At 39.5% G+C, this 22,356-nt stretch overlaps 2 protein-coding genes across 3 annotated transcripts; one reads left to right on the forward strand and one right to left on the reverse strand.

Annotated features, from left to right (window-relative positions):
* Positions 1-816: 816 nt before the first annotated feature.
* LOC126786587 (uncharacterized) lies at positions 817-4,644 on the forward strand. Of its 2 annotated transcripts, none has more exons than XM_050512441.1 (10): positions 817-938; positions 1,040-1,090; positions 1,457-1,582; positions 1,994-2,416; positions 2,705-3,153; positions 3,241-3,340; positions 3,530-3,589; positions 3,789-3,881; positions 3,956-4,072; positions 4,192-4,644. In XM_050512441.1, exons 1-10 carry the CDS (start codon positions 891-893, stop codon positions 4,498-4,500), a joined length of 1,776 nt encoding a protein of 591 aa, XP_050368398.1. In that variant the 5' UTR covers positions 817-890; the 3' UTR covers positions 4,501-4,644. The 2 variants fall into 2 exon arrangements, with proteins under 2 accessions (XP_050368398.1, XP_050368399.1); XM_050512442.1 differs by having other exon boundaries at positions 3,987-4,072; positions 4,192-4,331.
* Positions 4,645-4,675: 31 nt separating this feature from the next.
* Positions 4,676-6,448, reverse strand: LOC126786588 (lysM domain receptor-like kinase 3). The gene has a single exon (XM_050512444.1). The coding sequence runs from the start codon at positions 6,194-6,196 to the stop codon at positions 4,820-4,822; it is 1,377 nt and encodes a 458-aa protein (XP_050368401.1). The 5' UTR covers positions 6,197-6,448; the 3' UTR covers positions 4,676-4,819.
* Between the last annotated feature and the right edge of the window lie 15,908 nt (positions 6,449-22,356).

The raw sequence follows: 22,356 nt of genomic DNA on the forward strand, positions 1-22,356 counted from the left end.
GGATCTTTTGCTTTTATTGAATATAACAACATTTGGAAGTTAACAACTTAACGCTCTTCATTCAGCCACTCTTTATGAAAATTCAGAGAATAATGAAAGAATATCATTTAATTCATTTCTGATGAAATATTGTACCCTTGTGAGATGTTAATGTTTCTGGTAAACTTCATCTTCTCCTTGCTTGTGCGATCTGAAAAGAACTTTCTCCTACAACAAATTATGACCTGTTGAATTGCTAGCCCACCATCAATTTTGGTCAAAATTTAAGATGTACAACATAAGATAGGGTAAAATCAACATTTTCCAACCTCTTGGTCGATCATAGGATGAGAAAGGCAATTCTGAATGTTATATGGTAAGTTTTGAAGAAAATAAAGCTTCTCCTTGAGATAGTGATGCGATTAATCAGATGATTGATACATGATTTTGCTTACTAAATTGAATAGAAGCTTTAGGAGTAATGAATGTAGCTCGTAAGGTATAACCGCCAAGTGTTACCTCAAAGCCAGAATTGCAAGCTACGCCACTATGATGTCTCACCCACAATATGAAATGGTTTACTTCACTACCAAGACCAACGTCCCCTTCACCCTGAAAGCTCTCCTCCATCTTCCTCATCCCTAAAAAAAAACCTGGTTTCCAATACAATCCATATACATCATCAAAATATTATTAACGAAATCAAACGTCAAGGACGTTACAATCACTAGGAGCAGATCAGTAGTTGCCGCCCTTACTTTGCAACCAAGCTAATAGAGGTCATTCTCCCACCAAGACTAGTTCAAACGAGTTCAAAGCCTCGTTAATAAAACTTGTAATACCACCCAGCTTGATTTTTATGCTTCGAGGTGGTGGAGAAGGCTGAGCTAAGTTTCATTGAGGTTTTGATAATGGCTAACCCCAGAGGCTTTTCTGTTCGCACGCCAGCTCATGAGATTGTGAGTTCTTCAGAAACTATTGGATACCTTTGATGTTATATAGCCTATCTCATTGATTTGTTATGCCCCTAATGCATGAGGCTAATTCATTTGTAATGCAGAGAAAGAAGAGAGCGGGTGGGCAGAGAAACAAAGAGGAGCTTGAAAAAGAGGTATGATGGTTTCGATTTTTTAACACTTATTAGCGTTAAGAACCACAGATTTGTTCTTACTAAGAAACTGAAATCCAGAAAAATGAGCAAGGCTAAGAAATTGGCTCAAGTTGATACGGATATACTGAGCTAGCTGGGCAACATATAAGTTGGAGCGGCCTTCTCAGTAGTGAACTCTCAGACTTCGATAAAACAAATAGAAGGAAGTCGATTAGTTTGTTCCTATATTGAGTACAATTTTGTGGTTAATATGGCTAGGGTAGTAAGGCATCCAGAAAGTAATTAAATGAAAATATGAACACGTACATATACTAGGTCTGAGAATGAAAGTGAGAGTTGCAATAAGAAGCTCGTTTCAATTTGTAGGTCTCTTTGCTTCAAACAGTGTTAAATCAAGAAGAGAAAGTACATGAGGTTTTGGAATACGCCTACAATCGAAAAAGTTCGGAGTCTGCTTCTGCTATTCAAATTCCAACATTTATTCCACAGAAGGTATTCTTCTCAAATTTGGGAATATGATGGCATGTTCATTTTATTTAAACTGTAATATGAAATCACACTCTCTACTTCAAGTGAACTATATGATTCTGATGCAAGTGCAACATGTAATACTGTACTTAAAAAGAATAAAAACTGAGTTAGAATCTATTCATATGCATTATTAGTCCTAATTGAAATGTTGTTAAAAAATCAGCTTTTTAGGTAAACAAAGTAACTTTTGGTCAATGCTAACTATTTTTAACCCAGCCTAACACGATATATTTGTAGAATAGTGTATTTCATGCAAGAGATCTTCAAATTTTTATTTAAAGAACTTATCGGGGACCTTCTTGAGCATGTTTTTCATTCCTTACAGAGTAGAGTTATGAGAGTTTACATCTAAGTGTTTCATCTTTTATGCAGGCAAAGGAACTCTTAGCAGAGTTGGCTATGGTCGAAGGGGAAATTTCTCGACTCGAAGACCAAATCAGAAAACTTAAACTAGGACTTAAACAGGAAGAACAAGCTACTAAGGAATCTAAGGCTCGACAAGGGCAACATGATGAAAAACTAAGCCTCACAAAGAGAGGTGTTCATCATGACAGCAAAGGATACGAAACCAAGGCATTGCATTTCATAAGTAAAGCTATAAAAGGTGATTATGATCTACATAATGAGCACAGTTTAACTCAGAAAATGGAAAACTTGAGACATTTTTCTGATCAGAAAGAAAATTCGTTCTATGAGGATGTTAGAGTTCAGTCTAAGGTTCCACGTAAAGGTGGATTCATAAGTGCACCCTCACCCTCACCCTTGCGAGCTTCAAGACATACATCAGTACCAAAGGTTTGTCGTACTTTAGTTGATTAGTGAGTTTCTTCATTTGGAAAAATTAGTCAACAAATTTCAGTTATTTGTTAAAGATGAAACAAGGAACAAAATAACCGTACCATATTGAGTAGGATCTATTTAGTGCAATGCTTTCTTCGCAAGCCTTTGATTAGCCGAATTGATACTTAGAACCAGTTATTTATCTGCAGTATCAAAACTAATAGATGATGAAACTGACAAACTTTGATCCGGTGAATATCTCTAATATCTGATGGTGCTTTTCCCTCCTGTTTTTTTTCTTAGCTGAGAGAAGTGAAACAAGTCATTTCTTCAGATCATCTTCCACCAAAAACTGTACCAATTTTAACACAACAAGAAGAGAACAACCAGACTTGGCAACCAAACAAGCTCTCAGAGGAAATTTTGAAGTGTCTGAACCTCATTTATGTTAGGCTGCTTAGAACAACCAGAACAATGGAATTAGAAAAATCAGGCCCAATTTCAAGGTCTTTGCACTCTTCTTCTGTTGTAACCTCAAGAAGCTTCAGGGATGATAGCAGCCTAAATCCCAAGTCAAGCCTTCTGTTACAGAAGGAATCAAGGCAACAAGACCCTTATGGCATCTTCAATGTCGAAGACTCTATTCCTAGGGATATTGGTCCTTACAAGAACTTGGTTGTTTTTACCTCAATTTCTATGGACCCTAGATCTATTTCAGCATCCAACTCCATTCCTTTACTGAAGAAGTTGAGGTATGTAAAATCCTTGAATAGATCATGTGGTCTATTTCACAATTCCAGCCTATTATGTTTTAATCTTCATGACTTCTTTCTGCGCAGGGTATTGCTGAACAATCTCCTGACTCTGGATTTGGGGTCCTTGACATACCAGCAGAAGTTAGCATTCTGGATCAACATGTACAATGCTTGTATCATGAATGTAAATATACATTTTTTTTTATAACTTTCACTTAGAGATCTTGACTAGCCTAAAGTGTGCCTAACCAAATTTTGGAGTGGTCACTCTAAAACAAAGTTAGGAACAAATGCATCAGGATGATAATGCAGTTTATTAATCCATGGATACTGTTGAAGCTCTAATAATGATTTATACTCAACTTTTCTACAGGGCTTTCTCGAATTTGGCGCGCATTCTTCCGCAGACAAGCTAATCACATTTCTGAACAAGGCAAGTTCGAATTTGTACTGAAATCCAATCAAGTTTTTATACAAGACACAAGGCTTTGGTTGGAAATTTTTTACATGCTGATCCATTTATAATTAAGTACTGACTATGCCACTTAAACTTGCTAAAAAAAATTATTTGAGCTTAGTACGTACTTATGAGAACTTGAATCCTTCTAAAAATCAATAATTGTATGTTTCAGGCGACACTGAATATAGGTGGTAAGATTTTAAATGCTCAATCTATTGAGCAGCATATACTGAGGAAACCAGCACCTGCAGCTCCATTGAAAGAGGTAAATACATATAACTGATTTAATAGTTCATTATAATGGAATCAGCAGTATGAATTCCTAATATGCCATTATAGGCTTTGCAGAAGGATGAGAACGATGATACAGGCACTGTTCGCCAACTCTATGGTCTTCAGTCCATGGATCCTAATGTCACATTTGCTCTGTGTTGTGGAACTCGTTCTTCTCCAGCGGTAAGTAACAAATATTAGAAGTATAGATGTTCTGTTACATAGCATGTCATTTAATCAACTACTGTTTCAATGTTCCTTTTTTTTTTGTTCTGATGAAATGTTCCGTTATTTATATTCAGGTGAAGATATACACAGCTGATAGTGTCGTAGCAGAGCTGGAGAAATCAAAGTTGGAGTACTTGCAAGCATCAATTGTAGTGACCAGCACAAAGAAAATAGCATTGCCAGAACTGTTGCTCGGAAACATGCTCGATTTTGCTGTAGATGTGGACTCACTGGTTCAGTGGGTGTGCCACCAGTTGCCCACGTCTGGAACATTGAGAAAATCTATGGTGGAATGCTTCAGAGGACATAGCAGTGGCAAGATTTCTACCACTGTTGAGAAAATGCCATACGATTTTGAGTTTCATTATCTATTGGCCATGTGATCAAAGTCTATTCTTGATGTGGATTTAACCATAAAGAATGCATAGTGTGCATTATGAATAAGGAGCGGTTGGTCCATGTGTATATATGATAACGTGAAATCTTGTGATTTTTGATTCAGATACAAAACCAGCAAGCATTGTCTGAAGACAAAATCTTGGTCTGTCTATGAACAAATGTCCAAAATTTCCAACTCGTGTCATTGATCATTATCATATCATAGTATCATTGTCTATGTTCAATAATTAGTTATGTCACTCTCAAATTTCAGATCCCCTAATAACTCAATAATTACAAAAACATATTAATAAAAACCTGTGATCATCTCGGAACCAGCGAGATAGAAATGCCGGTGGGAAAGCCGAACTTCTCCGACCAAGTCCGGGAGTCCAAGTAAAACTTGGAGATCTTCCCCACTACGCGTCCCATGCCGGGTCGCTTATCCGGGTCCACTTGTACACAATCCAGCGCAACACGTGTCAGCTTCTCGGCGATCTCGACCGGGAACGAGTCCTTCAGCCTTTTATCCACCCAAGTCCTCAACCCGCCGCCGGCGACGGCGGCCTGAGCGGAGTCGACGACGGTGGTGCTTACAAAATCGCCGCGAGCCTTATCGAACTTGTAGTTAAACGGCTCCTGACCCGACAACAGCTCCAGAATCACCACCCCGAACGCGTACACGTCGGACTTTTGGGTGGCGACGCCGCTGGCTTGATACTCCGGCGACATGTACCCTCTCTCTCCTTCGAATTGGGTCCCCAATTTCGATTTCGGGGTCCGACCCACTTCCTCAACGATCTCACCGGCGCCGGCAGATTTGGACTTGGGCTTGGAGTCCATCTGGGTTGTAAAGTCGGCCTCGCCGCAAAGCTGGGCTGTCCCGAAATGACAGATTCTGGCGTTGCAGTTTGGCTCCGTGACCAAGACGCTGCTGCTCTTGATGCGGTTGTGGACTATCGTTACATTCAAGCCTGTATTGTTATGAATGTAATCCAGACCCTGAGCCAAGTCGGCGGCGACCTGCATTCTTGACATCCAAGTCGACAGAACCGTGAAATCTGGATTGGCTTTGTTGCGGAGACACGCGGCGAGGCTGGCGGAGCTGGTGACGAAATCGTAGACCAAGAAGAGGTGGGTGTTGTCGCCGGATACGGATGCGCCGAGGAGCTTGATGATGGAGGTGTGGTGGCTGCGGCAGAGCATGGAGAGGCGGGACTTGAGTTCTTGGGTGGTGAGTTTGCGGCGGAACTTTCGCTGGAAGACGACGGTGTCTCGGCCGCGGAGGGTGCAGCGCCAGGAGGGTGTGGAGGAGGAGGAGAGGAGGCGCTTGGCGAGGAAGTTGTTGGTGGCGGCGCGGATTTCGGAGAAGTCGTAGAGGTTTGGGTTTTCAGGGAGGGAGAGGCGGAAGCTGCCGAGGGAGGTTAGGCTGGAGGTGGAGGCGGTGGAGTAGAGCTTGTAGCTTGTGTTTGAGGTCGAGGTGGAGGGTGAGGAAGAGGAGGAGATGAAGGTGGGCCGGGTTTGGGTTTGGGTCCGGGTCTGGGGGGAGGAGGAGAGGTGGGTTGTGGGTCGAGGGGAGGAGGTGGGTTGGGCGGCGTCGATGGCCATTTTCGATTTGCACATAGAAAGTGGGTGGTGGGGGCTTTTATTTGGTGAGGTCTTTAATGTTATGTTTGAGGAATGCTGTGGGCGGCGGCGCATGTTAGTAGATCCACACACAGGCTAAATGGGAATCGGAGACTCACAGCAGTCACATCGTCGCGTTGGTGATTAAAGCTTTTCTTGGACTTCTAATGCTCCACGGCTTTCCGAGTAAAGCAAATACTTCCGTTTCTTTTTTTACTACCTCTACGTTTATTTCACTGCTCATTGTTAGGAATCATTTGACATTGTTGGTGGGAGGAGATAGTCTCATGTAGTTTTAACAACCGGAAACTTATTATGTGCGATGTAAGAATTGACTGACGCAGAGCTTTTCTTTTAGAGCATATCCAAGTAATCCAACGACTTTTCTATAATTACAAATAGAAAATTAAAAGTCATAAGTCCTAGCCTTTCATGTGTAATACCAATCGAATAACATTACATAATGTGTATGAATTTTCTCCTCGAGTAATAAACGAGGTTGATCAAGGGTTGATATTTTTCGTGCGTGGTACGGTGAACATTGAGACTGAATTTTAAGTTTGGTACGGTACCTACCGCCAGCAGGAAATTAATGAGAAGTAGATGTAATTGGAAACTTCATGCATGATGCATCATGGTATTTCATCACACAAGGGATGATGTCGTATTCTGTCAAACAATATGCACATGTGTTTTGAAACTCTGAATGTATATGGTATTAGTTTCAAAACCATATGTTGGGAATTTAGGGGTGGATACGCAAACCCGAAAACCGAAAAAAATCACATATGAATTCAAATCGAATTCAAAAAAACAGAAAATTGAAAAAAAATCGAACCGAAAATAAAAAAAACTGAACCGAACCGATTATGTTTGGGTTGAGTTTTGAGTTCAGTCATTCATAAACCGAACGAAACCGAACCGACCCAAATTATCCGAAGTCAACGGTCAATGTCATCGTTTTGATATATTTTTCATTTTTTATCAAAAAAATTGAACAAAACTAAAGTCAGCATAAAACTAATTGACCTACTCAATCATGCGGTCTCTCTCGTCTCTCAGACAAAAAAAAAACTTATGATCATCTCTCACTTTCTAAACTCTTACTCCTTAGTTTAACACTCTACTACAAATTTACTTCAATCTGCAATGCCAGTCCACATAGTTCTTCCCTCGCTCCTCTCTCCTCCCTCGACCTCTATCTCATGTCGCCTCTCTTTGTATCTTGACTCTAAGATTGAATTCTTTGATCAATGATTCTGATAATGTTTCATATCTTGTAAGTTCTTCTATGATTTTAACGCAACAATATTTTTTGTACTTGGAGCTAAATATGGATTATGGAAATGTTAGAATTAATAATGCTTAGAATAATCAATTGGATATTTTATGTTTGATATTGACGTTAAACTTTGTACTTTGAAATTAATATCTAATATTACGTATTTTATGTATGGGTAAAATTGAAAAAAACCGAACCGAACCGAACTATACAGGTTGGGTTGAGTTGTGGGTCAGAATCTCTAAAATGAAAAAACCTAACCGAACCGAAAATGTAAAAATTGAGTTGGGTTATGGGTTTTGCCCAAAACCGAAACGCATTGAACGGTGTCCACCCCTAGTTGGAATCGGGTAATTTTTGAACATGGTCATTAATTGGAAGATTATGACGCATGAAACTTCTTGGCTTGGTGACTTAAAGTCGGTGAAGTGTCTTCTTCTTCTTCTTCTTCTTCTTCTGTGAAGGAACCAACTGGCAGATTCTTTCCGACAACTTGGATGCCAGAAAATTATGAATCATTGTACATAATTACATACAGCTATTCTCCCACTAATTATATTGGATACGTCATTAGCCTGTGATGGATTAAAACATAGGAAACAAATTGTATGCGGGTTGTAACTAGCCTTACCATTTGGTTGTATTAATACTAGCTAATTCATATATCATATTTTCACGTTAATAATTACAAAATTGTTCCGGAAGAATTATTATTCTACCATTATGTGTGTCTTAGCCTAATAGGTTTCCTGTTAGGAGATAGATTAACATCTCCGTAATAGATTAGGACTCCGAATCCTACGGGATTGTAGTTTTATAATGCCTATATATAGGCCCCCATATCATTCAATAATACACAATTTTTCATCCTGAAACATGTTATCAGCACGTTGCTCTAAAACCTTGAACTTTTAGAGCCCTAGAAATTTTTCTCTTCTCCACCGCCGGCCGCCGTCGTCTCCGGCCTCGTCGGCGCAGCCCCTGCTCGCCGTTGTTGCAGCCCCCCCGCTGCTACCCCCGCATCCCTGCGCGCAGCCAGCCTTGCTGCCCCTGCAACTTCTGCCTTGCTGCCCTGCACTGCAGCCCCCGCATCGCAGCCCCTGCTCGCTGCCCCTACACGCACGCACGCAGCCCTGCACGCTGCCCCTGCAACACCCATGCACGCGACCCCTGCAGCCCCCGCATCGTAGCCCTTGCAGGCCCTGATCGCCGCCCCTACACGCACGCACGCAGCCCCGCACGCAGCCCTGCACGCTGCCTCTGCAACACCCCTGCTCGCGACACCTGCAGCCCCGCTCGCGACCTCTGCAGCCACGCTCGCGACACCTGTAGCCCCGCTCGCGACACCTGCAGCCGAGCAGAATAGCCATTTGGGCTTCATACTATATTTTCTTTTCCTTTTCCTTTTTCCTATTTCATTATTTAAATGTTCATTGGCACGTTTTTATTTCTAACGATATTTCACGTGCTCGTATGGGAAAAATCATTGCTCGTCGTACTATGGCGATGCCATTCATGCCGAGATGGACGATACTTTTGCCATCTACATACGATTTCGATCGTATCCTCCCAAGATTTTTATGTCATCGGACGAAGATCGAAAAAGGAATTCAACAAGCAACTTCATGCATGACGATCGATTTGCAGACAATTTACTTATATGTGGTCTATTTGGCAGACCAACAAGTATGTTTTTCTTAAAGTTGCTGCTTTTGAACATATGTATATAAATTATCGGGCGCTATTAGCTTTTTTCATGTCTTCTTTTTCGGCCTTTCTTATAACGCCGATGAGACCAAAGAGGGATATGATTCCCCTCTTGGTCGACGTTTTTCGTGTGACGGTCTTGGGGGAGTCACGTTATTATTTAAAAACGAAGATATCAATTTCGTGTGGTCGCCTGAGTGCACCGCTGTTTTGGGTGCGATCATGAGAATCGCCGATATGCATCGATTATTTTGTGATACATCACAACCCTTCTAATTCCGGTTACATACTTGAATAGTTTCGATTATTCGAAACCTATACAACCCTCGTTTCTTATGGATGCATCGCCATCGCGACTGTTATTTGAATGTTTGAGTTTTCTTAAAATCATGTCTATAAACGATAATCCCAAGGTCTACGTACTCATTTATTTGAGTTGATTCATTACTCTGATGCATTACTATTTGCTGACAAAAGATCCCAAAAATAACGAATTCTATGGGACACACTTAAAGTGATTTAATGAACGTCTATGACGTTGTATTATCAGAGTTGACCTTGATGCATACTCCACATCAAAGAAACGCATGCTATTTTTGGCAACTGTATCTATTTCTTGAGGGAATTTTGGAGATGGAAACGTAACATTCTTCCATTCTCAAGTAAGCACATTTTTGAGCCTCAGGCTAAGGGTCCGCCCAATCCGATATGCAAGATTTTGTTGCTACAGACTTTTGATTAGTTAATCTATTTTGACTATGTCTTCTGCTTACTATTTTTCAAGTATGACGTTGGCACTGCCATGATTATTGCTCGACTTTAGCTTAAGTCGTCTATTGGAATTGGAAGCTTGTTTGTGTTGTATTAAATATTGGCATATTCTATAAAATTTCTCGTATTTCTTGTTTACAAGATGGACTCGTGAGAATTTTATTTGCCTTGGCTTAGCATGCATGGTCAACGTTTGCAACTCACGTGGTTTTTAAATTAGCTGCTTTTGGGTTACATGGGACCCCAATAGCACTACATTGTGATTTTGGACATTAAAATTTGGAAAACGGACCTCGGAACGTCAAAACTGACGTCGTTTTTTCCGGTTACTGTTCCGGCGTTTCCGGAACGTTTTCCGGCGTATTCGTCGCCTTCCGGCGTTCCCTGTCGAACCTGAAGCTACGGCCTCCATATTGGCCAGGTCCGGCCACCGCCGGCCGGATTTCCGGCAATCGGTGCCGCAGGCTTCCGACGTTTTTTTCCGTCGTTTCTCGTCATTTTTCCGGCATATCTCAGAAGTTCTTGCTGCCATGTTTTCCTAGTCCAAAATTCACCCGGTTTTGAGTTAATTTGACATGGTTTTCCGGTTAATTTTCCGGTTTTCTCCAAGTCGTTTCATAGCTCAAATGATTTTATTATTATTGGTGACCACCCGCACCAATTGGATGGTTTTTACCACCCAAATTGTTTGGTATTCAACTACTCCAATACCATGTTTTTCCAACTCTTGAGTTGAAGAATGTAGTTCTATTGCCATGTGATACATTCGATGGGATTGTCATTTGTTTCAATCCCCTCTCTTACAATATCCTACGGCGTATTGTGTAGAAAAGTTCACCGCGTCGTTGATTCTCTTAATCTTCATTTTGAGAATGTCCTGCCGTGAAATCGAGTGTCTTGCTAATTGCGTAACCACCTACACTGTCATACGGCGCAGGTAGTTATTTTACGAATCTCGTGCGGAGATTGTATTCTATATCTTCGTGCCTTGCTAAGTTTTAAAGACCCTACATGCCAATGATGGATTTTCATCTTGATATTTGTGTTCAGAATGGAGAGGAATAAATCTGTCAGATTTCATTGACAGTATATTTTTCAAGCTTCGACAGTAGCTTTGTTAGCCTGCAGACATAGTTTTGCTTGCCTGCAGCAGTAGCTTTCTGTAACTCAAGATTCTTTGAATCATGGGTTCGGTTTTACTGTCTTCTCGGTTTTGACATGATCGTTTTTTTTGTCATTTTGAACAAGATATGATGATTCGAGTTCTTTGAAATTCACATGATCATCTATTTTTCATGTTCACGTAGCGATTGGAGGACCACCTCACCCATGCTCTACACGGTGAGGCCGAGCCTATCCGTGCCATGCACGGTGAGACCGAGCCTGCCTATTTCAGCGGCTCCATGGCATTAAGGCCGTCAGTGGCGGCATCCCCTCCTTCACAGGAGCTTGTGATGCCTCCCGTGTTTTCTGATGCCTCCATGGTAATCTCTGATGCCCATAGCTCATTTTGCAAAGCTTGTTCTTTTGCTAGATTTCAAGGAAGTCCTTATTTGCTAAGGCTCCAACCAAGAATATTCCATTCTTACGAAGTATTTAAGGTGACATTAGTGGACCCTATCCAACCGAATGAGGACATTTTTTGGTATTTTTATGGTATAGGTTAAGAGCATCGACGCGTTGGTCACACGTCACTTTGCTTTCCACAAGAAATGCTGCATTCACTAAAGTTTTTAGCTATGATCATCATCCTAAGGGCTCACCACCCTTCCTATCCTCTCAAATCTATTTGAATGGATACCGTTGGAGAGTTCACCTCCACGACTTTGATGATTTCGTTTTGCATGTCTACTGGGATCGTCGTTGAACATATTATTCCTCATATTCATTCACAGTACGATCCAGCAGAGCTCGGACTTGGTTATGGGTACTAACCTGCCGATTTTTGCATGGAGATATGTAATTATGTTGTGTGCAGCGACACTTATTCGTTTTAGACCCACAACTTGCCAAGCGTTTAGTGCGTACCAGATGGTTACTGGATACGATCCCAATGTTCTTTTCCTTAAACGCCTATTTGGTTAAAGTTTTTTATGTGCCTCTATTGTAGTTAACTCAATGAGTCTACTTGAAACGTTTTAGTATTCTGGTTGGTTATGATTTATGAATCACCAACACTTGTCCGCTATTTCCAATCTACAACCGTTGATCTCTATCATGCGATATTAGTAGACGGTCACTTTGATGAGACATCCTTCCCGTCGTTAGGGGGAGATATGGAATGCTCCCATTCCGGTTTTAACGCCAGGAATTGACGTGGTGTGGCACTATGTCTCATTAAGATCCCGCACTACTCAAAGTGAGCAAATGTGCAACGCATTATCTACCTCCAGAAAGTCAAAGATTCGATGCTCAATGAATTTACCGATATTGCGAAAGTGATGAGATCACACATAAATGCTGTGATGTGCTGGTAAGGTTGGAACTCTCAGAATATGAGAGAATTTCATATGACCTGGTCCTAGCACCGTTGGCACCATCCCTTACAGTGGGAAAGAAGCCGGCGATGGCACCATCGTACGCCGTGGTGTTGTCGCCGCTCGTGGTATTGCACCACAAAACAAGGGCGGCAAATGCAAAGATGGACTAGTAAGGGTCATAGCTTCGGTCTTGGCTCCTGCCTAGATGAGGGGAAGACCATTATTCTCTGGAATCAAAACCAGAAAGAAGCGAAGTGCGTAGGCACAAGTATTTCGCTCATCATCAAGAGATATTCTCTAAACATGTGTATCAACTAAGTTTCTGTGGGACGCTACCGACTCATTTTGTTGATGTTAGAGAAGAATAGAAATCTCACAAATTGATCGTATACAGCGCGCGTGTGTGTTTAATGGATTGATCTCCCATGATTGATGACATATTCGCTTATGCTCTTATTCCGTTGTAAAGCATCAACGATGAGCAACTTGACCGAAGTGGAAAGAATTAATACAGGCTGAACTAGACTTGTTATGTTGGTCGTTGTTCGTAAGTGTAATGAGAAAGATGAAGTCATGCGATATATGTAGGACTTATGGCGCAAAGATTGACTCATTATCCTAGTATTGACTACGATGAGTTATATTCTCTCTTTATGGACATAATTTCTTTCCGCTACTTGATCAGTAGTAGTGCCCATGAAAACTGATTTGCAACATATGATAGTGGTCATTGAATATCTGTAAAGGGATCTTGACGCAGATATGAGAGTGCCTGAGGGACTTTAAATGCCTCCAAACCACGGAGAGCTTATGTAATCAGATTGCGACGTTCGAGAGAACGTAGTACAATCGTTTGCAAGAACTCATACCCATATGTGTTCATATGAAAGCTAATTCTTGATTCTCTATTCCGTCTAAGTATAGATGATGAAGAGATTCAATGAGCTATACATTCATACATGTTAGTGTTGGGACACTATTGCTTTCATTATGACGTGATTAACTATGCGCTTATGCATTGTCATTGGACTTGCATTGCTTCTTTGACATGGGTTTAGTTCTACACTTAGTGAACCAACACAAATCCTATCCACACCAACGCCGCCAGCAGCTCCAGCAACATCAACGTACGCCTTAGTGTAGCAGTCGACACTGGTAGCGTAGAGGATGCGTACGGTTCCGTCTTGGACCAAAATCAGTCCTTCATTGGTCCATTCCCCCATTCTTTTTGTGAAAGACACATTGAATGTGACAAATCAGAATCTGTCCAGTTTCGTAGGTCAACTTCAACGAGACCTACAAGACAGCTCGCTCGATGAAATATAGTGAAATTAGTACCGTTGGAAAGGTCTATGTGTCTACTTTCCAGGGCTACCAACCATTTGTGTATAGCTATCATATTGAGTGAGTTATGGCCGTTTTAGCAAAGTAGGACATTTATGTCCAGAAATTTGCAGGTCAGTCAACTTCAACAGAGCATTGTGAACTGCTCCGATTGGATGAGGTTGTGAACCTTATGTCACTGGAAAGCCACGGGTGTCTACTTTTCAGAACATTTTACAGTTCGCTGATACCTATTTTAACGAAGAAGTTATGGCCGTTTAAGTGAGTGAAGGTCATTCTATCCGAGAATCTGATTTTCATTGCAAACTCTTGTTTTGAGTTGTTATGCAATCTTGTTTCCTAAGATCTAAGTTTGGCTAAGTATAGCATGTATGATCTAAGGATGTATGGCTAGATTAATGATTAATCATTAGCCCAAGACTACGTTTGAGAAGCATGTAATGAACGTTGTGTACGTTGTTCTTTGTACTCCATGATTATGGCACTAATCAGGAGGAGTTGTTTCGTAGACTTCAGGGGGAGTCTAGCTCACATGATGCTATTAAATGTAGACGGTGGGTTGTGCTCTTTTTCCCTTTGATCAAGCTTTTGTTTTTACCCAAGAGGTTTTTATTTTGCTTGACAAGGTTTTTACCGAGGCAACGATGTGTGCACCATGCAACCTAGGCATGCGACACAAGGGGGAGTGTTTCGGAAGAATTACTATTCTACCATTGTGTGTGTCTTAGCCTAATAGGTTTCCTGTGTGCACCATGCAACCTAGGCATGCGACACAAGGGGGAGTGTTTCGGAAGAATTACTATTCTACCATTGTGTGTGTCTTAGCCTAATAGGTTTCCTGTTAGGAGATAGATTAACATCTCCGTAATAGATTAGGACTCCGAATCCTACGAGATTGTGGTTTTGTAATGCCTATATATAGGCCCTCATATCATTCAATAATACACAATTTTTCATCCTAAAACAAAAATGTTATTTTTAATGAAAAGCCAATCATGCTCTAGATTATTATTAAAAACAATTTGTAGTTCTTGTTTATATCATTTATTTTTTCAATTTTTTTTAAAATGTAATAAAAATATTCGATATTTACAAAATATGCTTGAAATATATATATATATATATATATGCGCACGTGAAATATATATATATACATATATATAGTAATTATATTAATTAATTATAATCATTAATTAATCGTAAATATAAATAAATTAAATATTAAAAAGTCATGAATCGTACATATGATATTAATTAAGATATGTATACTATAGAAAAAATAACATTTGTTATCTTACCTATCCTCTTAAATCGATTATACCCTAATAAAAGAATATTTCATTTCAGAAAAAAAAGAGCAAAATAATCTTACCAAAAGTGTTCATATAAATAAATGTTGTAAGGTAACTAAATCGTTTGAAATTAAAAAATAAATTAATAAGCTATCCAAATTATATATCTCCATTAAAATATTTCCTTAAGAAAAACGAAAATATTTCTTAATTTAATAATCATAATGAATAAATGAAATGTTGTAATTAGAAGCATTATTTTGATAAAAAAGAAATGATAAAAAGAAAAAAACTTATAATAATTTAGAACTGTTAGATTATAATGATATGATTCTTTTCATTTAAAAATGACATTTTGTGATTATTGTAATTGCTGACACTGCAATGTGACGTGGCATGACACGTAGAATTGTGACGCTGGATTTGGTGTCATATTATGACGCCCTAGCATTCCTCACTTTGGTATTTAAAACAAATGTGCAATATCTTTGTAGGGGAAGATGTTTATAATTTATATCTTGTCCTAACAAAACTTTAGCTAAAGGTTAGGCAAGGTTACTGACTTGCGTGTTCAAGCAGACCCTTGTTTATATTTCTGCAGCATTTTTGTTACACCTTGTTGTCACAGTAGTCAACTTCAAAGTGACGACCAGTGCCCTAGCCTGGCCTTATGTATCAACCTCACAAGATTTGCTGCTATGAAAAGATGCAAAGAAAGTCTAATTGGGCATGCATCTGTATAGCTACACAATAGAGTTGACATTTTGTTGATGATAGAAGTCAAATGCATTTGTGGCTGCAGATAATGAGAAGATGACACTGAAAACTTATCATAAAAAAAAAAATTGGAAAGTGAAAACTTATGACAATGAAATGCAAGGAAATGTCCTGAATTCATTGACATCGTCGAGATTTTTCATAGAGATTATTCAATATAAGCTGCAGTAAGCTTAGGGGGTTGTTTAAGAGGTTTCAGGTTTCAACACTTGCGTTAGATTAGATAAGTTTAGCTGCTTTTCCACAACTAGCTCAAGTCTGTTGGCTACTTGGCTGTCACTAGTCAACAAATTTTCCAAAGTGGAAAAATATATATGGTTTTTCACTCACCCAATTAGCTCACCTAGCTAGGCAAACCTGCTCGGTTACCTGACCTCTCCATTTTATTTTCATCCATCATTGTTGGAAAAATACCACTGGAACTTGATTTAAGCCATAATAGAGATATTTGTTGTTTCATTTCAGCTATCTGAAGTTCTCATAGCCTCTTTTGTAGTCTTCATTCTTGTGAAGTATCATCTTTTGTAATTTATAACTACATAATTCTAATATTACACCTTCAGTTTTGTAGGCGGTAGAACCGTAGAAGGTGGAGTGCCTAACCTTACAAGTACCTCACTCGTATGTGTAAAAATCATATAAAGTTGCTCATGGTGTCCAATGGTGTCGATACACCTTACATCGCCTGAAGCAGTAGTTAGTGAAATATTTATGTACTCAAACAGTGATCATTAGTTCGTTACTACAAAACGTAACCACAAAACACTTTGTTTTTGGCAACGAGAGAGATTCATTAAAACCAACAAAGGAACAAACAAAGAGAAACCCAACCCTCCTAACAAGCCTATCTAATGCCGTCAAGGATGGCCATTGTACACCAATCACTTGGATAGAGACCTCGCAAAGCTAAGGAAGCAACACGACCGACTGCTTTGCTAGTGTTCCTGCTAGACCAAAACCAGCTGATTTTCCGGGTTGACAGTGAAAGGTTAGCTTGAGCAAGAAGAAAATAGAGAGAGGATTGAATGTAACTAATCCTGTTGTAATTGATATTTCTAGACAACTGTGAATTACATGAGAGGATTAAGCTATTTAAGGCTTAGCTGAGCTAAACTAAGTCTAATTAATTCTAATTACTCTGACTAAGTGACTACACTAACACCCTCCCTCAGCTTTATGGCAGGTTTAGCTAACATCAAGCTGTTACATAAGTACCAATGCTGAGGAGAACACATGCCCTTTGTAAAAATATCAGTTAACTGTTAGAAAAAACAGTGATATATTGCATATATAATTTAAAAAGTCGAATTATAAATAATTATAAATCAGAAACGAAGAACATGAAAAGAAATTCAACCAAAATACCGAACGATTGGTGATGGAAGAACTAGTCGAGACGTGTGTGATACCACAATGTCCTTAAGACGTTTACGCCTCCTCTATCGGTGCAAGGATGCTTGGTCTTGTCTCCTAGGATATAACGATTAAACGATTCTCGGAAGTTGCACTACTAACTAGAACCTTCAACGAACTCGAAAGGTACATATTTCTATCACCAGAGAAAAACTAAGAATTTTGAGAGTGGGAGAGGATTGTGTTTCGAATGGGATGGTTTTACAATGAAAGGATGGTGGCTATTTATACAGTGATGATTTGCAATCAGCAATAAATAAGATGACTGTTATAGAAATCAAAAGATTCATAATATATATGAGTTATATATGTTACAAGCACTGATTTCAATTCTGTTATAATTCTCCATAACACACAATAACTCAGTTGTTACAAAAGAAGAATTTGAACAGTCAAGAGAATTTGAAAAGTCAAAACTGAATTTTCGGAAATGCAAAAAGAATATGCGTTCCGACCCTCAATTCGGTGTTGCATTCGTGTCCGCAGGTCGCACGGGCATATACGAGTTTCCCTTGTGACCTGGGATTTGCACCCCCCCTGCGCGTGCGCGAGAAGGTATAAGGGGGTTTACACACTTTACAATCCATACACAATGGATTGTATATAAAGTCTTTTCAACACTTCTCTTTTCCAATGTGGGACAAACACCTTTCCCTCATTCTAAGTAGCCATCTTTGAGTGACAATTTCTTATTCACTCACAAACCAAATTACACAAACAAACATATAATTTTGTAGCCCTCATTATGAAGAACTCAAATCCATGTTCATCTTTGATTAATTATAAGTTTAACTTAATTAAATTAATCAATTGAAATTTAGTTTTAAATGGTTTTTCTAACCATTTTCCAACAATTCCCCACATGAATGAAATTGGCCACCAAAGACTCGATAGAATTTGGTGATAGATTTCTACGGTTGAAACTTGCATAGGATAGGTAGGTTTGACCCTTTGAACCTTCCCTTATGAAAGTATGCTTACTTTACTATCTAAATAGTAGACGCGATGTCTTTGAACTATTCGTCATTTATGTAAATGATGACATACTTCACATAGGAGTCTCCTTGGTACACTTCGGTTCTCATTTTTTAGCCCATTTCGGCCATGGAACACACGCCTGGTTCTGCAAGTAGTTTGATAAGAATTATGCCCTCATTAACTCCCCTAGAAGCGGCCCCACTTCTCTCTTGCATAGGTGATCTCTTAATTAAGAGTAACCCGCATTACTCTGCTCGATTTCTTGACACATAAGAATCATTAAAAGTTTTAGCTTAACCTCATCCTTACGGGTATCACTGTTTTTCATCATAGAAATGGACTTGGGGAACTCCCCACAGTGATCCGAACTCATCTCCACAATTTGGTTTTCCCTTTTGAACCTAGATCTTGGGATCTCTAGTCAGCTAGGTTGGATATCCACTGTAGTGATTTTTCATTTCCAATGGGCTTTAGTCCCATTCCCTTCGATGATTTTTCAACTAATCTCTGTTTAACCCTTTGGTTAAAGGATCAATAATATTATCCTTAGACTTTACATAGTCTATAGAGATAACTCCAGTTGAGAGTAGTTGTCTAATGGTATTATGTCTTCGACGAATGTGTCTACTTACCATTATACATCTTGCTCTGTGCCCTGCTAATTGCAGATTGACTATATCAATCGCAGGCACAGGTTTTGTCCATCTAGGAATGTCCTCTATGAACTGGCGTAAATATTCTGCTTCCTCCCCACATTTGTCTAGTGCTACAAACTCAGACTCCATTATGGATCTAGTTATAACTGTTTGTTTTAAGGACTTTCAGGACACGGCTCCACCCCCTAGCGTAAATACATATCCGCTAGTAGACTTTGAGTCTTTCATGTCAGATATCCAGTTCGCATCAGTGAACCCTTATGTAACAGCTGGATATGATGTGTAGTGCAACCCATAGGTACGAGTATACCTTAGGTATTTGAGTACTCTTCCAATCGCTTGCCAATGTATAACTCCAGGATTAATCGTGTACCCACTTAGCTTATGAACCGCATAAGTTAGATCTGGTCTTGTACAACTTGTTAAGTACATTAGAGTCCCAATTATTCTTGAATACTCTAATTGAGAAACACTTTTACCTTTATTCTTGGACAAATGTAAATTCATATCTACAGGAATTCTGACAATTCCAGAACCTTCCTTGTCAAATTTCCCAAGAATATTGTCCACATAGTGTGTTTGACTCTACACTAGCCCTTCTGATGTTCTCGTAATTTTAATTCCTAAAATGACATCAGCAAGTCCCAAGTCTTTCATGTCAAACTTAGAATTCAACATGTCTTTAGTAGACTTGATCATCTTATCGTTGTTCCCAACGATAAGCATATCATCCACATACAAACATATAATGATATATCCATTTTCAGTGTCTATGACATATACACACTTATCACCTTCATTTATTCTAAATCCACTGGTGATCATGGCATTATCAAATTTCTCATGCCATTGTTTTGGTGCTTGTTCTAAGCCATATAATGACTTAACTAATCTGCACACCTTACTCTGAGAAGGAGAAGAAAAACCCTCTGGCTATTCCATGTAGATTTCTTCTTCTACATCTCCATTTAGGAAAGCCGTCTTTACATCCATTTGGTGTACTTCAAGTTTGCGCAACGCTGCAATTGCAAGTACCATTCGTATGGAGGTTATTCTCGTCACAGGAGAATAAGTGTCAAAATAATCCAAACCCTCCTTTTGCCTATAGCCTTTAATAACAAGTCTAGCCTTGTATTTGTCTATTGACCCATCAGCTTTTAATTTCTTTTGGAAAATCCACTTGGAAGTCAAAGGCTTACACCCATGTGGCAAATCCACTAATTCCCAAGTGTGATTTTGCATTGCATGATAGAGTCAACCTCACTTTTGATTGCTTCTTTCCAAAGAGGACCATCAGTAGAGCTTACTGCCTCTTTGAAAGTACGGGGATCACCTTCAACCATATATGACAGGAAGTCAGGTCCATAGGATTTTGCGGTCCTTGCCCTTTTACTTCGTCTAGGTTCAACCTCAGCCTCAGACTCAGATTCAGACCCCAACTCAGATTCTTGATCCTGAGCACCATCAGTTTCGGCTCGGTTGTCTTCACGTGCCCATTTAGAAGAATTAAATTCCTCTCTAGACTTCCGTGGAAATACATTTTCAAAGAAAGATGCATTTCTCGATTCCAGTATCGTATCCTTATGGATTTCAGGAATATTCGAATCATGGACTAGGAATCGATAAGCCGAACTGTTATGTGCATATCCAATAAAGATGCAATCAATCATTTTAGGCCCATTCTTCACCTTTCTAGGTTTAGGAATTTCCACTTTTGCCAAACATCCCCAAACTTGTAAGTATTTGTAGGATGGTTTTCTCCCTTTCCATAACTCATATGGAGTTTTCTCTTCTTTCTTTTTGGGCACCTTATTTAAAAGGTAATTTTCCGTGAGAATCGCGTCTCCCCACATGTTGGGTGGCATCCCAGAACTGAGTAGCATATCATTCATCATATCCTTTAGAGTACGATTTTTGCGTTCTGCTACACCATTGCATTGTGGTGAGTATGGAGCAGTCCTTTGATGTATAATCCCATTATGAGCACAAATCTCAGCAAACGGTGATTCATACTCACCTCCTCGGTCACTTCTTAGTGCCTTAATTTTCTTGTTGAGTTGGTTCTCAGCCTCATTTTTATAGAGAATGAACTTCTCTATAGCCCCACTCTTGCATTTAGCAAATACACATAGCAATATTTCGTGCTATCATCTATGAAGGTAATAAAATATTTATTATTCCCTCTAGATAATGTTGATTTTAAATCACACACATCTGTATGAATCAGATCAAGGGGTTCAATGTTTCTTTCAACACTTTGGAAAGATGATCTAGTCAGTTTTGTCTCTACACAAGTTCACACTTATGCATATTAATTGACATATATCATATTCTTCACTACCATAAATTAGGAAGACTTATATAGGTGTAATAACTAGTTTTTGACAATAAAAAATTCACCACCCATGGCTCTATGTCAATTTCAGACAAAACACATTTGTCAACACTGAGTTTTATACTCATAAAACCCTTAAGAACATACATCAATTTATTCGATAATTTCAGTTCTGTTCTACAGATCAATCCAAAAACTTGGCTTGGTCATACCATAGCTCTAAGTCATTTAGTCCACAGTCATAATCACTAACTTTTTCCATGCTATCATCCGATATCATATAATAGAGGTTCATGTCAGTAACCTCCTGAGTGACGGCTTCAATCAGGTTTGCCTCCATCTTTTTGTTCCTCCTCGGTTTGTTGTAGTCGACAGACTTATGACCAGTCTTGTCACAGTTGTAGCACTTGCCTTCAAATCTTGGCTTCTTGGAGATGCCTCCTTTCGGCCCTATCTTGGACCCTTGATACTTGCCTTTCTTGTTTTTGGAACCTTGACCATGTTCCATCATGTTTTCCTTGGCAGAGACATCATTGATCCATGCTTTCTTTTCGGATCCTCGGTTGTCTTCCTCAATGCTAAGTCTAACCTCTAGATCCTCCATGGTCATTTCCTTTCGCTTATGCTTCAAATAATTCTTGAAGTCCTTCCAAGCAGGTGGTAACTTTTCAATAGCACATGCCACTTCAAAACTTTCACCTAGCTGCATTCCTTCAGCGTGAATCTCATGCAGGATTAGCTGAATCTCAGAGAATTGACTCATCACGGTCTTTGAATCCACCATTTTATATTCAAGGAAGCGGCCCACGATAAACTTCTTGGCGCCGGCATCTTCGGTCTTATATTTTTTCTCCAAGGATTCCCATAGCTCCTTTGCCGTTCCCATGCTAATGTACACATTGTACAATGAGTCGGCTAGACCATTCATGAGATAATTCCTACATAAGTAGTCAGAATTATTCTATGCATTCACAGTAGCAATCTTTGCTTGATCTCATGAGCATTCTCCGTCAAAAAATCTTGCCAGATTCAGAGTGGTCAGATAAAACATCATCTTTTGTTGCCACCTCTTGAAATGCAAACCGTTGAACTTCTCAGGTTTTTCCCCATGGGATACTGAGACAGGTACAACGGGAGCAGTAGGCACAGTTGGCACCAAAGGACCCTTGCCATTTCTAGAATTTTCTCCGTTAGTCATTT

This window comes from Argentina anserina, chromosome 3 (assembly GCF_933775445.1).
Source record: "Argentina anserina chromosome 3, drPotAnse1.1, whole genome shotgun sequence".
NCBI lineage: Eukaryota > Viridiplantae > Streptophyta > Magnoliopsida > Rosales > Rosaceae > Argentina > Argentina anserina.